At 40.5% G+C, this 15,301-nt stretch overlaps 1 protein-coding gene across 2 annotated transcripts; it reads right to left on the bottom strand.

Moving 5' to 3' along the window:
• Window positions 1–3,207: 3,207 nt before the first annotated feature.
• Window positions 3,208–7,830, bottom strand: LOC131135060 (mRNA decay activator protein ZFP36). Of its 2 annotated transcripts, none has more exons than XM_078792955.1 (2): window positions 6,056–6,116; window positions 3,208–5,646 (listed from the first exon to the last, which is right to left on the bottom strand). In XM_078792955.1, exons 1-2 carry the CDS (start codon window positions 6,086–6,088, stop codon window positions 4,447–4,449), a joined length of 1,233 nt encoding a protein of 410 aa, XP_078649081.1. In that variant the 5' UTR covers window positions 6,089–6,116; the 3' UTR covers window positions 3,208–4,446. The 2 variants fall into 2 exon arrangements, with proteins under 2 accessions (XP_078649081.1, XP_057936853.2); XM_058080870.2 differs by lacking the exon at window positions 6,056–6,116 and adding an exon at window positions 7,482–7,830 and having other exon boundaries at window positions 3,211–5,646.
• Window positions 7,831–15,301: the final 7,471 nt, after the last annotated feature.

Here is a 15,301-nt window from a genome sequence, read left to right as displayed (position 1 = left end):
TTGCAGAAATTGGGTGGAGAATGTGAGACTTGAGTCAGAACACACTGGGGAAGGAGAGAATTAGGAGCCTCAACAGGAGGCTGGAGGGAAATGAAAGGTCGAAAGAAGAGTTTATTAGAGATGGGAGGAGCTGGAGGCAGGGAGAAATCATGGCAGCAAGACAGAAAAGGGTATGAATTAGAGGGGGAAGGCAGAACACATGGAAAAAGTAGATTGTACCTGTTCCTCATGTCTTAGGGGCTGTTTACACAAGAGCGATCCAGCATAGGTGGCAGTTTTTTGTGCATTTTTTTGGCTTTATTTGCGTAAGGCCTGTGTACAGATGACAATGTCAAATCGCCTGAAGACACTAATTTATCATTAACACATGCGTCCACCAACTGCTCATCCACCTGGTCTTATCCAAAAGCGTATTTTTCTTACTCTACTTTGCATATATTTGGTTAGGGAATTTCAGTTACTGGAGTAATGTGCCTTTACTGGTCTTGGTAAGTGTTACTGAGCTTAGTATGCTGCATATACGGTACGTATAAAAGCCCTGTGCTTTTTAAACCCTGTTTTTAAATGTTTGCATTTTTACTCACAAAAATACTAATTTTTTGAAAGAGGGGACAAAAGATCTTTATGCCTTTTTATTCAAAAATAGCCTCACATTGCACTGGAGTCGCATTTTTTGCGGGTAACTTATTTTATAAACTACTTGACCAAAACCGACATTACATCCTCTTGGAAGGCAAGTTCTAACAAGGATGAATAGGTGTAAGGTATGCTAACACAATGGTTATTCAGCTACACAAAAAATAAACATGAACAGAAAAGGTGTCCAGTGTCATTTATAAGTCGCTTTGGAGTATAAGTTGCAGGAACAGCCAACCTATGAAAAAATGTGCGACTTATAGTCCGGAAAATACAGTAATTTCTACAAAGTATTTTTATATTGAAAGCATAGAAAACCTGTTTTCATTTTTAGTGCCCTCTGGACGTGAAATAACACCCCTATAGTCATCTTTACACTACCTAGGGGTGTCATGATTCAAATATGGGATGGTCGAGGGTATTACTGTATTCCTTCAAATATTGCCTGTAAAGTTAAGATTTTGTAATGGAAACAGTTTGTACTACATTTAATTTGACTTTTGTCAACTGTTTAAGTATTGTACTATATTAAGCCTCATTTTAAAACTGTATCTGCTAGTGAAACATGAATAATGAATTAGCTGTTATTTGAATATATTTTGCTTAATTTCTTAAGGTGAAGTAATGATTCATGACTAAATACAAGATTTAAATACTTAAATCAAATGTGTGCTTTAATTTGTTTCAGTTCAATAGAATCAAGGAAAGATTTAAGGTCCCATGAGCCTTGTTTGGTATTGTGTTTTATTGTTGCGTTATCCATGACTAAACTCACAGGATGCTGTTCGCGCTTATCCTCTTTTTTTTTTTTTCTTTAACACTTTCTCCTGGGTTGACTTCTTTCCGCTTTTTATCTGGTCATTCAACCTCTTCTCCACTCAGGCATATTGGGAATGACTCACTCTCACACCCAAGCACAAACTTTGTCTTTATGGGCCATATGTTGACCTGTGATGGTCCTGAATGCAGCCATCTGCTTGTCTATTCTATACCCCACAGGGCAACAGTGTGGGAGAATGTCTATCAGATACAATACAGCTCACAGACACCATTTGAGCACACACACACACATGCCTTTACAGCAACGGATCACTCCCACGCACCCCCTCATGTTAAAGGTTACAAGATGGGATAGATATTTATATAAATTTTCACTCTGTATTTATTGCTCTTTGGAGAAATTGTTAATTCTCGTGCCGATAGTCCAAATTAGCTATATATTATACAGCATAGTATTTGGTTGATCACTGTTTGAGATACCGTTGAAGGACCAATCCCTGAGCATGGATGAAACGCATTCTCCCTTGTACAGAATAGATTCGTGCATGTGCGTTTGTGTAATACTTGAAAAAGAAAGTATAAAGAAACGCTATCGCCCGGGGGATTCATAAAGTCCAATAATAGGCAATAATAATTAAAGCAGTGTTGTGCTAATGAAGCCAATGGCTCCCAGAAGCCCTGTAAACTACTGAGTATACGGTGTGAAAGCAGACATCACTGAAGGAAAGAAAGGGAAGACGTAGGGGGGTGGGGGGGTTGGACTGGCTTGGTGGCAAGTTAAGGGAGAAAGGAAATGGGTGGGAGACCAAGCTTGGTAAGATTAAACTCCCAAACAAAAGACTTCTTATCTCCACATGGGATCTCCATAGCAGCCTGCTGTCACACTGGCTCCAGCAGGCCTGGGGAGTGCTTGTTTCTCTTCAGTTTTGCACATCTTTGAACACGTAAGTACACAGATGTCCCCGACAGACTTTATACTGTCACTTTCAAACAACCTGACAAGAAAAACAAACATTGCTGCAAAGTGGCCATTTCAGATTACATTCCTTTACGTTTGTATCTGTGTGGCCACTCACAAGAACTTCGAAATTGGTTGTTAAAGATGACTACAATGTAGCCCAAGAGGCATCCACAAGGAGAGTACAATAGAATGTTGGTTTATGTGCCATTAAAGTGGATCAACAAAGCACATCAGCTCAAATGTTGCATGTTTTTGGAATGTGGGAGGAAACCGGAGTACCTGAAGAGAAATGCACAGGGAGAACGCCACACAAAGATGTGCAAGCAAAGATTCAAACCCAGGTCTTCTCGATCTCCTGAGTGGCCTACAGACTAACCACTCATCCACTGTGCACCCTGTTTATATACACACACACAATAATGCTGTCAGTATTTCACTTTGCATATTAAATTTTATAGTTATCCAGCGATTGGTGATCAGTTTAGGGGTGTAACTCACCGCTTACGCTGGTATAGGCTGCAGCTCACCCTGAACCCTGAAGAGAATTACTGTTGAAAATGTTTATTATTGTCGTAGCTTGCAATGGTGTAGAATTAAACTGCTCCAAGTTGCTATTAAAAAAATAATTCACCAATTTTAATGTAAAGCACTGCGAATATCAAATATCTCTCTGCCAGTGCCAAATCAAAACTAATACCATCTTTGATATTGTAGTTGTGGCCCATTGGTTAAACTGTTACTAGCACTGTACTAATCCTTAACACAGCCTCATGCTGCATAGATATCCAAGTATATTGCTCAACTGCATTTCATTTCAGAAAAATCTAAATGAGGTCAGCAAGACTGTTATAATAAAAAAAAACAACTTTATTTCCAGTACAAAAAATGCAAAATAAACTCAAATATATTAAACTTGATACAAGCATTAACAACTCAAAGTCCTCTATAAATATGTTAAAATAAATTATAAAGAAATTAATTTACTAAAGACTATCACCTATCACACTAAGCAAGCCTCAAAAACACGGTGAAAGGGTCCTTTTAAATAGCAGACAAATCTAACAAAATACATTAAACACACAAAAACAGAGCCTGATAACATTTCTAAAAGGCTTAGCATACAAAAGGCTACAGTGCGCTTGATGTGTCTCAAGTGAGGCAACAAACGCTGCGCAATAGTTACAATACAACACCGGAACAAAGAGGGTCAATACTGAATGAGACAAAGTTATGGGACATGCTCGTCGAAAGAACAGTGGCTGCTGGAAAGACAAAATCCCAAATGTTGGAATGTTTGAGCGATCACTTCAAGTCAAAAGCTCCTTTTTGATCTTAACCGATTAAACAAGATGCAAACAAGTTGGACTGTTCTGTCTTACTGAATAAACGCAATCTGAATTTCTATTATTAGTACATTGTGAAAATTACAGCATCCAACATGGATATACGATCCGATTTCAGAGGTCATTTTTAAAATGAGACTGATGTTTAGTATTTTCCGTGTGATTGTTTTGTCATTAACCAAGACAGATGTGCAACTCTTGACTGGTGAAGAGGGAGAAAAAAAAATGAAAAAAAATACACCCCCTCATACCTTTCTGGAACAAAGTAGAAAAGCTTTCAACATTACCTGCACAATAACACTTCTGGTACTTCTGAAGTGGTTTAAAAACATTTTTTTAAAGCCTACCACCTGAAGGCCGTAACCTCAACAAAACCTCACACTGTTAGGAAGGAAACGTAGCTTATAAAACAATACTGCAAGGCACTTCCTAAAATGTTAGGCCACACGATGGTCCTGATCCCGCCATGCTTAATGTGCCCGACTCGAAAGCTCAACATTGTCGGCTTTGACTCATCTCACAAGAGTATTGAAGTGAGAATCGTAGCACTTCCGACCCACGGAGAATGATTTTGTCGACCTGATAGGGGAACCTAAAAAAGTGAGTATCTGTTGCTATGTGTGTAAGAAAGATGTGTGTATGATCATGACGTGTCTGCTGTATTTATAAGTCGGTAGAGAATCAGTGTGTCTCTGGTACGCCTAAATGGCACGACTCAGGTGTGTCCTAAGGAACTGAGAGCTGACTGAAGACAGCGAGGCGTTTTCCTTCATTGTTGCCACCGCAGGAATCCAATCCACTAAGCGGGCTTGCCGAGCTGCCCCCGTCCTGGTCCTGGTCCGACAGAGAGGTGTAAGACGGGGATCGTGTACCAAGAGATTGCGAGAAGAGTGTCGAGGCACTGGGGCTCTGTCTCAGGGACGGAGACAAGGATGGAGATGGACCAGACGGAGAACAACCCGAGTCTGGGGACGGCAGGAAGCGAGAGCGTGGATCTGCGGCAGCGGGGGGCTGGTACTGTGGGGCAGGAGAGGCCTCCAGAGTAGTAGGTTCCATCTCCAGGAAGACTTGAGAGAGGAGGTCAGTAATGTCGGCACAAGGAGGAGAGGCAGACTGAGCACGTGTGAAAGAGGCGGAGGGAGGAAGAGGAGGAGCAATGGCATGTTGTGGAGTAGAAGGAAACCCGGCAAAGCTGATGCTCTGTTTGATAAGAGGGATTCTGTTGGAGCGTGAGGAGGGAAGGGACTGGGAGGCAAAGCTTGAGGAGAAACAGGAAGAGGAGTGGGAGAGGTGATTTTTTTCCTCCTCGTTGTTGTGGACAAAGTGGCAGCGGATCCCGTAGGGGCAGAAGCCGATGGTGTGGAAGGTGCGGCATGGCTCTGTCTTGTACTTAGGATGTCTGCTCAGATCACGCAGCTCGTCGGGCCCGTGGGCAAACTGGCACTTCCCTCCATACTTGCACATACCGCTCTCTGTAAAAGAGCGACACAGTTCTGTCTTGTAGCGGGACGAGGCGGAGGAAACAGACGGGGTGGATGAAGACATGCTGGGGTTCAGTGCAGTATGGCTGGTGCTTTCCTGGCCGTTCTTCATCATCATCATCATCATGTCTGCGCCAGGCCAGCCTAGACTTGCTGCTGCGGTACTGCCGGTCTCCACCATGCTGACCGAGCGCTGAGACAGAAAGCCTTGCTTCCGCCATTGGCTGGAAGGATGGGAAGGTTTATGGTTCTCTGGCTGCTGCCCCCACATGTTGGAGGACAGAAAGACATTGTCTGGGGTGCCGGTGTCGAGGCAGGAAAGGCTGGTGAGGGAGAGTGATGTGTCACAGCTACATTGCGGACTGATGAAGCCTGGTGTCTTCATTGCTCTGCTGAGCGATGACAGCGGATTGTCCGGATCCTTCAGATCAAGGCTCAACAATTGCTGCACAAAGACAGAAAAATGGCCCCAGTGTCATAAAAAGTATCTCCCTTGAAATACAAAAGACATATTTGCGAATAAGGCTGCAAAATATGAGGGAAGCACAATTGCAACCATCATTGTACATTTTTACAGTGGAACCTCAGTGTGTGTCCACCCCAATGTAAAGAGCATTTTTCTGCAAACATACAACATTTATAAACAATGTTTCCTTTGGTTTGAGTGCATTCTCCAGTTAGAGTACAATATTCTGCTCGTCTTGTTGTGTTAGTAATAACACTGCACCACTCCCACTGTGTTCCTATTGTAGATCTCAAATATGCCCTTCCTTGTTAGCAATTCCTGTTAAAACAATTCTAAATGAATATAAATGACAAATTAAAAACAAATGAACATTTAAGGTTACTTTTACCTTCTTTGTGAATGTGACTCTTCCCAAAGACATGATGTGGTAGCGAGATCAACATCACCATGGGATGTCCCAATACAATCTTCATGATCGGCGGCCAATCGGCTGTATTTTTGAAAATCAGATATCATCGGCTTCCACCACGAGATCGGGCTGATCCGGTTGCCGAATCATGTTTGTAACAAAGTGCTACACACCAACATAATAGGTGTGGTAATGTGCCTCAAAGCTGGATGCCACTTGACTCCCGCCACCCGCATGAATCACCACCTTCCTGTTATACACCTCTTGAATTCAATAGTGTTTCTCACCTTTGTCCAAATGATGATTCTTTTGCTCCATTTTGGGTTATTTGCTGAAAAACACTATAGTACTGAATTCAAGAGATAACTCAGAAATAAGCCATGGCAAAACAGGAAGATGGTAGTGGTGGTTGATCTCACTGCCACATCATGTCTGTCTATGGGAGCACATCTTCAATGAAGGTAAAAGTAACCTTAAATGTTAATTATCCCTTTCATTAATTATATGTATATATGCATTTCATGCTTAAGTGTTTTATGCATGTCAAAATTTAACTGTTAAACTATAAAAATGTGCTTTGTGTTGGTATTTCAGAGTCAACCGCTGATGACATCATAGATAGGTGATGCAGTGGATTCACATTATTTTGTGTGGCAAAAAATGTATTCAGTTCATGTACATTGTGATTAAAGTTAGACGCTAACCGTGGTTCCATTGTGTTTGCAGTTTCGAAAAACTTATAGCAATTTGCATTCAAGCAATAAAACAATAACATTGCCAACTGACCATCTATTGAAATGCAATCCACAGTGGGGGTTGAAAAAGTGCAACTGTAGCATGTTAGCAGAGAGTGGATGTTTGCTTCATTGAGTGTTCAATTTGAGCTAAGGCACTCAACTCATTTGCTCACTCCTGAAGGGATTTGCACATAAATCAGCTGACTACCCAATTTCTCATACAGACACCAACGCTGTCAACACTTCTAAATCGTTCTTTTACAACCACATGATTACTTTATTATCGCACCCTGCACTGGCAAAGAAGAGAAATAGTGATTCAAGGTAAAGTTAAGCCGACTTAGAAAGTTATACCCTACGCCCACGTGATCAAGTTTTAGCATGTTAACTTGAAAACACGATTATTAATGAACATCTGGCTGTAGTTCTGTTGCTTTAAAATGACGCTAAAGTGGAGTTTAGCAGTGTGTTAAAGTTAGATATTTATATCTGAGTGAAAGCATGCCAGCTTATTATTCGTAATGGGCGACCAGCTTGACACGTTAGCATGTTGCCCAAGCTAACTTTCTGTCTAGATAATATACCCACACATATGACGTTAGCACAGTTAGTAGTTTAGGTGAACTAACAACATGACACGCTAATATGGTGTTTTTTTTTTTTTTTACCTTGCACATAATCTTGTCCAGATCCAGGCCAGCGAACTGGTCGAGTGGGTAAGACGGCATGTTGCTGAGGTCAGTGTGCTCCACTCCGCGGCCCACCCTGTTGCATGAGTCGAGCACAAGTGAAGTTTGTGGTGGTGAGTAAAGCTCAAGTCGCCCACCACGTGGGAGTTTAGAACCGGACACCGCTGTTGGCCACTCCCACGACTCCCAACCGCGACTCTAACCAGTCCAAAAAGTTGTTTCCAGCCAATGTCCGGCACGGTTACACTTCCATGTTATGACTGAAAATGATACATTGTACAGATGCGTTATTTCATACCATTTCCGAGTGTATTACTGGTGATGACGTCACGCGCCAAACAGCATAATACCCAGCATGCATCACTCTGTGTTTGAAAAAAAAGTCTTAAAATGCTGATTTGAATAGCAAGGCACTATTAATGTAAACATGCAGTTAAATGTACTCATTCAGCTATACTACTTTTTCCACCATTAAGAACATCACCACTTTCTATATGTATATGTGTATGTTACCAATAGTGGTTTAAAGCAAAGTATTACAATTACAAATGAAGCTTGATAAACATTGTGCCAGCCCTAGTAATATGACTGGTGTTGATGGCAGATACTACATTCAGTGATCGCTAACAGTCCCTCTACTTTACATACCTGTATTGCACTGATTTTTCAAATTAGTTTCCATTTTTACAAAAGGTTAGTGTGTAATTTATGCCAATTTTCCCCTGCTTTTGAAATTTGTTAGTTATCTGTCATCTTAAATTGCTAGTTACATTGCCATCTTTACTCCCCCCTACCGTCAAAAAAACTATTTTAAATATTAATTCCTATCATCTACTAACAAATGAGATTATGACACAATTCTCCCATTTCCTGACCTCGATAAAGTCTGGATAAGAGGTAAAATTAAGAGTAAAATTCTCATCACAATGCTTTTCCAAAATTGCATATAGTTTACCGCTTCATACCTAAAATTACTGCATTCTTCTTTGCTGCCTTCAGGAGCTCTGATTTGAAAAAGCTGATTTGCCACTCCAACAGGGTAACTCTGCATCAGTTTTCTCCAGACTGTGCCCACCAGTTTGTTTGACTCTCATCTTCCAAAGCCGATGTCCACATGCGCCGTTGCATGCAATCATAGATATGCATTTTGATGTCATTTTAAGCATGTGAATTAAAACTAAAACAGTACAAAAAAAACAGAACAGCATATAATAATATGCTGAAAATGCTGAAAAGCTGTTTTTTATGAGACGTTTGGGAGCCCCTGGAAATCTTGGGGCTCCAGGCAATTAACATTAACATTAACATTAGTAGCTAAACTTTGCTTATTAGCTGACAACAAACAAACATAACTCCGGGACGAATATGTTTCAAAGCAGGAAGAGCACGGGATATAATGATTGTAGTACAATTAAAATCCGGCGATTAGGTCTGAATCTTTGAATATGTCTTTTGAATGCCTAACTGTATATTTGTATTACATTTAGCCCTGCTAAATGCTTCATTTAGAAAAAATCAGTTGAATCAGTAACAAACAATTACACTTACCTACTGTATATACAGTATTTTACCCATTGAAAATATCTTGAAGGCAAAAGAGAAAGTTCAAGTGTGTATGATAAGATAAATTTATATCCTTTTGTTGTAATACTGTTGTTTTGGAAATATTTCTACAATATAGTTAGTTCAAGCATGGTCGGTTGTTTATCAATCAAACAGCTAAAACATTAATATTGTCCGAACATATTTTAATATTCTGAGCCTGTATGACAAAACTGCCATTTCACTGCCACTACCAGGCAGATAACAGAGAGACAGAACCATATGGGTTGAAAGGACAGTTTGGAGACAGCCTATTCCTGTGACACAGACAGGGAGGAGCGAGGTCTTTGATTTCAAAGGTAAATGGAGAAGTGTGAAACATTCCGCTGCAGAGAAGAACCATGACAATATCTATTCGAGAGTTTCACTCTGCTGGGCCAGCAAGTCTGTGTGTCTCTTATCACATGCTCACCAGCATTTGTCATGGATGTCAAAACAAAAATAAACAAAGACGAACTATACACCAAACTCATGCTTTCATTAGACTTTAGGAATAAGTACCAGAGAAGAAACAGAGGTGGAGAGCAGAGCTAATACACATTTTTGAGCTATTTTAGATGCACTTACTGAATCCTGAAAATTGAGTCTACAAAGGTAGGCCTGCATGTCATTTTGAGAAGTTTTTAAACAGGGCACCAACCCCCATACCGAGAAAGTCTGAGCACACTTGAAACTGCAGTGAAAGATGAGTTCAGTGAAGACAATGACTTTATTTTAGTGGAACAGAATGGTTTTCATTAAGTGTGAGCATGTTTGTGTGTTCCTAGCAGCATATGTGTACTTGTAGGTTTGACAAGAGGACCCCCCCCACCACCCCGATATACCAACACTCACTATTGTAGTGACATAATTGTATAATATTCACTGTATGCCAGGGGTGCCCAAACTGTTTCCACTGAGGGCCACATATTGAACAATGTAAGACCAACACATGTTAATTCTCATAAAATCTTGTTAAAATATGATTTTTTTTCAATTTTAATATTTTGACTTTATTCATTCATTCATTCATTCATTTTGTACCGCTTTTCCTCACAAGGAAACCGGAGTACCCGGAGAAAACCCACGCATGCACGGGGAGAACATGCAAACTCTGCACAGAGATGGCTGAGGGTGTAATTGAACCCTGGTTGCCTAGCTGTGAGGTCTGCGCGCTAACCACTCGTCCGCCGTGCAGCCCCTTATTTTGACATTATTCTCATAAAATTGTTTCTCTGAATATATTTATTTAATTTATGCTAGTTTTTGATTATGACTTTATTCCTATAATATTTTGACAATTTATTTTATAGATTTTTGCCAGCAAGACACAATTTTGTGTGTTAACATTGGTTGGATTCACAACCTGGACTAAGTTGTAATTGTAAATTGTATATCAACTTTTCTTCAATAAGAAGAAATTTCAGTGTGGTCCTACAGTTCATCACTAAAAGTACAATTACTAATAAAAATGTTGTTCAATGAATACTTTTCTTGTGTGTCATGAGTCGGACGTGTTCACACCTTCAGAACTATTGTTCTTGACCCTCGCAACGGTGGTTTACTGGCAAGTGTGAACACTGGCTAATGAAGTTTGGCAAGAACATACCACTGTAATTACGTCAGAGTCTAGAGATATTCTATTTTCTCTGCTTTTAGCCTCAGATTAAGAGCACCGCTGTTAACAACAAGTAATTAGCAAGAAGTCAACAACATAATTGCCTGGCAGCAAGCAAGCCCCTCTGCTGATGCGGTTAGGTAAACAAACGTTATCTGAAAACAAGCTATTTGGTTGGCAAGTTGGGATTACTGGGAGTATAGGATGGATCTGAAGAGAAGATGGGGGTGGGGGGATAAAGTAGGAGAAATTCTGAAAGGGAGTTTTGCGTCTTGTTGAGTCCAGCTGGGCTAGAGTACCTCTGGAGCACAATGAGCTCAATGAGCTGCAGAAGCAAATAACAAACTAATGGCCCGCCTTCCACGACTCTACCCCCATACTGACAGTGGGCCTATAGCACATGTGAATGGGAGGAAGGATGGCTTATATGGAGGAGTCACATGGGAGTGAGAGTGGCAGGATGGAAGGTTTTGTCGTGAAATCGAGAGATTGCAAGTGATGAAAAGCATTGTTAAAACTTTTGCAGGAGATGTTGAAATGATCAAGCAGATGCAAAGAGGACACAGTTGACGGCCTTATCTGGTTAATTTTGCTGCAGTGAAATAATTCACCAGGTTGTTTGGGAGGCACTTGCTGATTCTGCGTTTGTTTGGAATGAGAGGAGATCTGATCTCTTAGATCTCAACAAAACTGTGGCAGTAGGGTGCCTTCTTTTTACACCAGGTTCACAAAAAAGATGAAGTGATTGAATGAAGGATTTTCCCTGACAGCATCTCATGTAGGAAGGAGATATTTAATTTTTTTTGAGAATTGTATGAATTAAAGAATTACCTACCTGCAGATTTCAGTATATTATTATTATAAGACTCATTAATCACTTCATTAATGTTTCCTTAGTGTACTGAAAACAAATGTGACACACTGTGTTTATGCTGTACCATTACACCCCCATTGCGCATTCATCCCAATAGAAGTGAAGTAATTCTTCTACAGGCCCACAAAGGAGTCTTGAGATAAGAGGCTACTATTACAAGTGACATAATAAGGAGAAGGAGTAGGGGGCTGGTTTTGGGGAAGGGGGTCGGTAGACCTGATGAACATCTGCTTCTTTTTTCCTTTCCCTTTCTCCAACCCCCACCCCCTCTTCCCTTCAATAATGAACCTCCAGCCCCATCCGTCGATGCGTGAGCGTTGCTGCTTTCAAAGGGCCACTGGGCCTGAGGGGGGCCGTTTATATGACGGTATTTTACTTTAACGTCTTTTAAGGTCTTGGTTTGTATATGCGGTTTGTAACCAGGAAAAGCAAATATTGGAAATTAGTCTCAGGGTAGGTTTACAGGTAGACTATGGGTGTGTTGTTTTTTTTTTTGTCTGTTTTTTGCTTTAAAAGTTTCATGTACTATCATGTACTATCATGTACTATCCTGTAAATGATCCCTGTTCACTCAGAGATGCTAAAATGACAACTCTGTCATCTAACCCTCGAACACCCTTATCGTCACCTGTACACTCGTATTACCCAACATAGTAGACATAATATGAGTAAATAGGTTGCACGGTGATCCAGTGGTTAGCGCGTTCAATCCCACCCTCGGCCATCTCTGTGTGCATGTGTGGGTTTTCTCTGGGTACTCCGGTTTCTGTCCACATTCCAAAAAAAAAAAAAACCCCATAGGTATGAAGTGAATGGTGAGTGTGAATGGTTGTTTGTCTATATGCACCCTGTGATTGGCTGGCGACCAGTCCAGGGTGTACCCCACGTCTCGCCCAAAGACAGCTGAGATAGGCTCCAGCACCCCTTGTGAGGATAAGCGGTAGAAAATGAATAAATGAATATGAGTAAATAAGCCATTTCAGACATAAATAAGACTTATGCTTGTGTGTTATGCTATAAATGTGTTCCCTTGGGGAGAATAGTGAGTGGAGGACAGGAAGTGATGGCTTACAGCCATGACGGTAGACCATGTTTTTATTAAGGATTATTGGTTGTGCTTGTTATGAGATAATTCAACCTACAATAACGAGCCTGTGACGAAGGATGGCTATATGTGTCAAATACTAAACAACAACAATCAAGTATACAAAATACTTTCAAATAGTCCCCCGAAAAAACTGCCAACTGTACAAATGCACGTAGTGTTTCTTTAAAAGTGTCAGTGTCTGCAACTGTTGCCGTGGCAAACATATTGCAGTGCGTTTTATGGCTTGCATCGTTTTCACAGCATTTTTGTCTGTGCAAGAGGCGTTTATAAAGTAGTCAGTACTGGTTGCTCTCATGTAACCACACTGCAACAACCGTTGCGTTTGTTAAAAGATTTACAAATGCACAGTTCTCACATCAGCTGCGTGAAAAATGTATTAACGCAACACCTATGACTTCTACTTATTTTTGTTCAGACATGCACAAAGCCTTATGCACACACCCACAAACGCTGCACAGTAGGCTTCTACTGGCTGTGCAAAGGTTGCAACCTAACCTTTGACCTCTGACATCATCCCCTCCTTCTCCTTCTCTGCTGTTCACTGGAATTCACTCCTGTGGATTCAATTAGAAGGTGAGAGAGAAGGAGAGTGAAGGAGAAGTTACAAGAAGCTTTGAAAGCAAGATAACAGTAACAAATGTCCACAGGGAGACTAGCATGGAGAAAGGAGGAAAAGTTTTGGAGAGGAGGGACTGTTAAAGATGGGGAGGGTCGAGGGGGGAGGTAAAGCATTAGTTCTTTTGAAAATCACTCATTTGTTTGGGTGAATAGAGGCGCAAAAGGAGTCTGCTTTGTGGGTGTGTGAGCATCAGACCTCCAGGCTCTAACAACAGTTGCACGAGGCACACCATAATGCCAAAGATACTGGACAAGATAAAGTACTGTAAAAGTACAGTCTCACGGTGTTCAAATGTGCACGGGCTCCAGGCCTGGTTTTCGTGCTCAAATTAGCCCCAAACTCGTTTAGCACTTCAGTTGAATAGTATTTGAACCTGCAATTATAGAAAGAATGTTAGTAGTCACGTTCCGTGAGTGCTTATGCACACTGTATGTATGGCCCCTTCTGTCTGCTTGTTTAATTACATTTTTTAAACTTTACATTAACTGCGATTGGCTGGCGACCAGTCCAGGGTGTGTCTCAGCTGGGATAGGCTCCAGCGACCCTAATGAGGATAAGCGGAATAGGAGATTTATGGATTTTACATTAAAATAGTGTTGTAGTTGCATTTGGTCCATCACAGATTAGTATTGCTAATATTTCAATGCATGAATTAATTAATTAAATTAATTTAGCCAACAGGTACAATTACAGTATATATGCTAAAATGTCCTTCATGAGCACCACTTTTTTTTATACCATGAGATGATTGTCTGAGGTCTCTAAGGATTGTGGCACCCCCTGCTGGAGTAAGCTGATTAAAAACAAATAATCACACTTTTTAATGTCACAGTAAAAAAAAAAAAAAAATAAATAAAAAAACAAACCAATTTCTCACATCACTGACGTTTACTTAAGCGAAATTTGTAAATTAAACTGATGACCTGTAGAAATAAAGGTCGTTGAAAAAGTAAACTGGAACAGCTGAGTTCAATTTAACACTGGCTATGCTTTATGTGAATGATTCACCAAAAGGGGGCGCTGTTGTCTCATTTCTATAATTATTTTTAACTTACTGAAGTAAACCTTGAATTTGGCTTCTGCACACACGTAACCTCTGCATGCATTGGTGATGTGTTTATGTGTGTGCCTTAATATGATAAATATATACAAAGACGATCAATGGGAGCGAGTAAGAATTGCAAAAGTTCAAACAGAACTTACACAAGCCATAGTCCTTGGAAGTGAACCACATGTGTGTTTGTTGAGCAACATTTCCTGGAGATCCTACTGAACCCAAAACAAAGCAAATAAAGAAATATTTGTTTCAATAACACACAGTCATCACTGTGTGACCAGGTTACACAACTAGCACACCCAGACAGGAAATATGAACATTTACTTACATATGCGCGGTACTCAAAATGATTACAGGTGTGAATGTGAGTGTGAATGGTTGTTTGTATGTATGCGCCCTGCGATTCACTGGTGATCCATCCTCTCGTCCAACGTGTGCAGGGATAGGCTTCAGCTAACCCATGTGGAATGGATATACTGTACACATAAGTACAGGAAACCTGTATAAATGACCCTTGTACTCCATCTTATTCTCCTGTTAAAGTTGAGATTTATGATTTGCAATTATATGGGACATTGAATCTTGGGGAGAACGAGTAGAGAAGTCAAATAAAAATGAAGGCAGCATATCTGGAACATTACGGAAGCAAAACAATCTGAAGTTCCAGCTTTTTTTTTTGGAAAAACATATTGCAATCTCTTCTAGTAAATTGGGGGAGTCAATATCCACTGACTATGTGGGTTTGACATGTGGGAGGGATGTAAAGTAATAGGAAGCACTTGGTGAATACAGGAAACTGAATATATTTCCATCGTCTCTTGCCTAATGTAGAGAAATAACTCCATGCCTCATCATTTTGCACTTCAAAAATTTTGAGGCTATGCTATATCATGGTTTTATTAATGAATAACATGCTGTTTTGTGGTCGAATACTGCCTATAA

This window comes from Doryrhamphus excisus, linkage group LG8 (genome assembly GCF_037039965.1).
Source record: "Doryrhamphus excisus strain RoL-2023G ecotype Guam linkage group LG8, RoL_Dexc_Guam_v1.1, whole genome shotgun sequence".
Classification (NCBI taxonomy): Eukaryota; Metazoa; Chordata; class Actinopteri; order Syngnathiformes; family Syngnathidae; genus Doryrhamphus; species Doryrhamphus excisus.
This window is presented reverse-complemented; position numbering and strand designations above follow the sequence as displayed.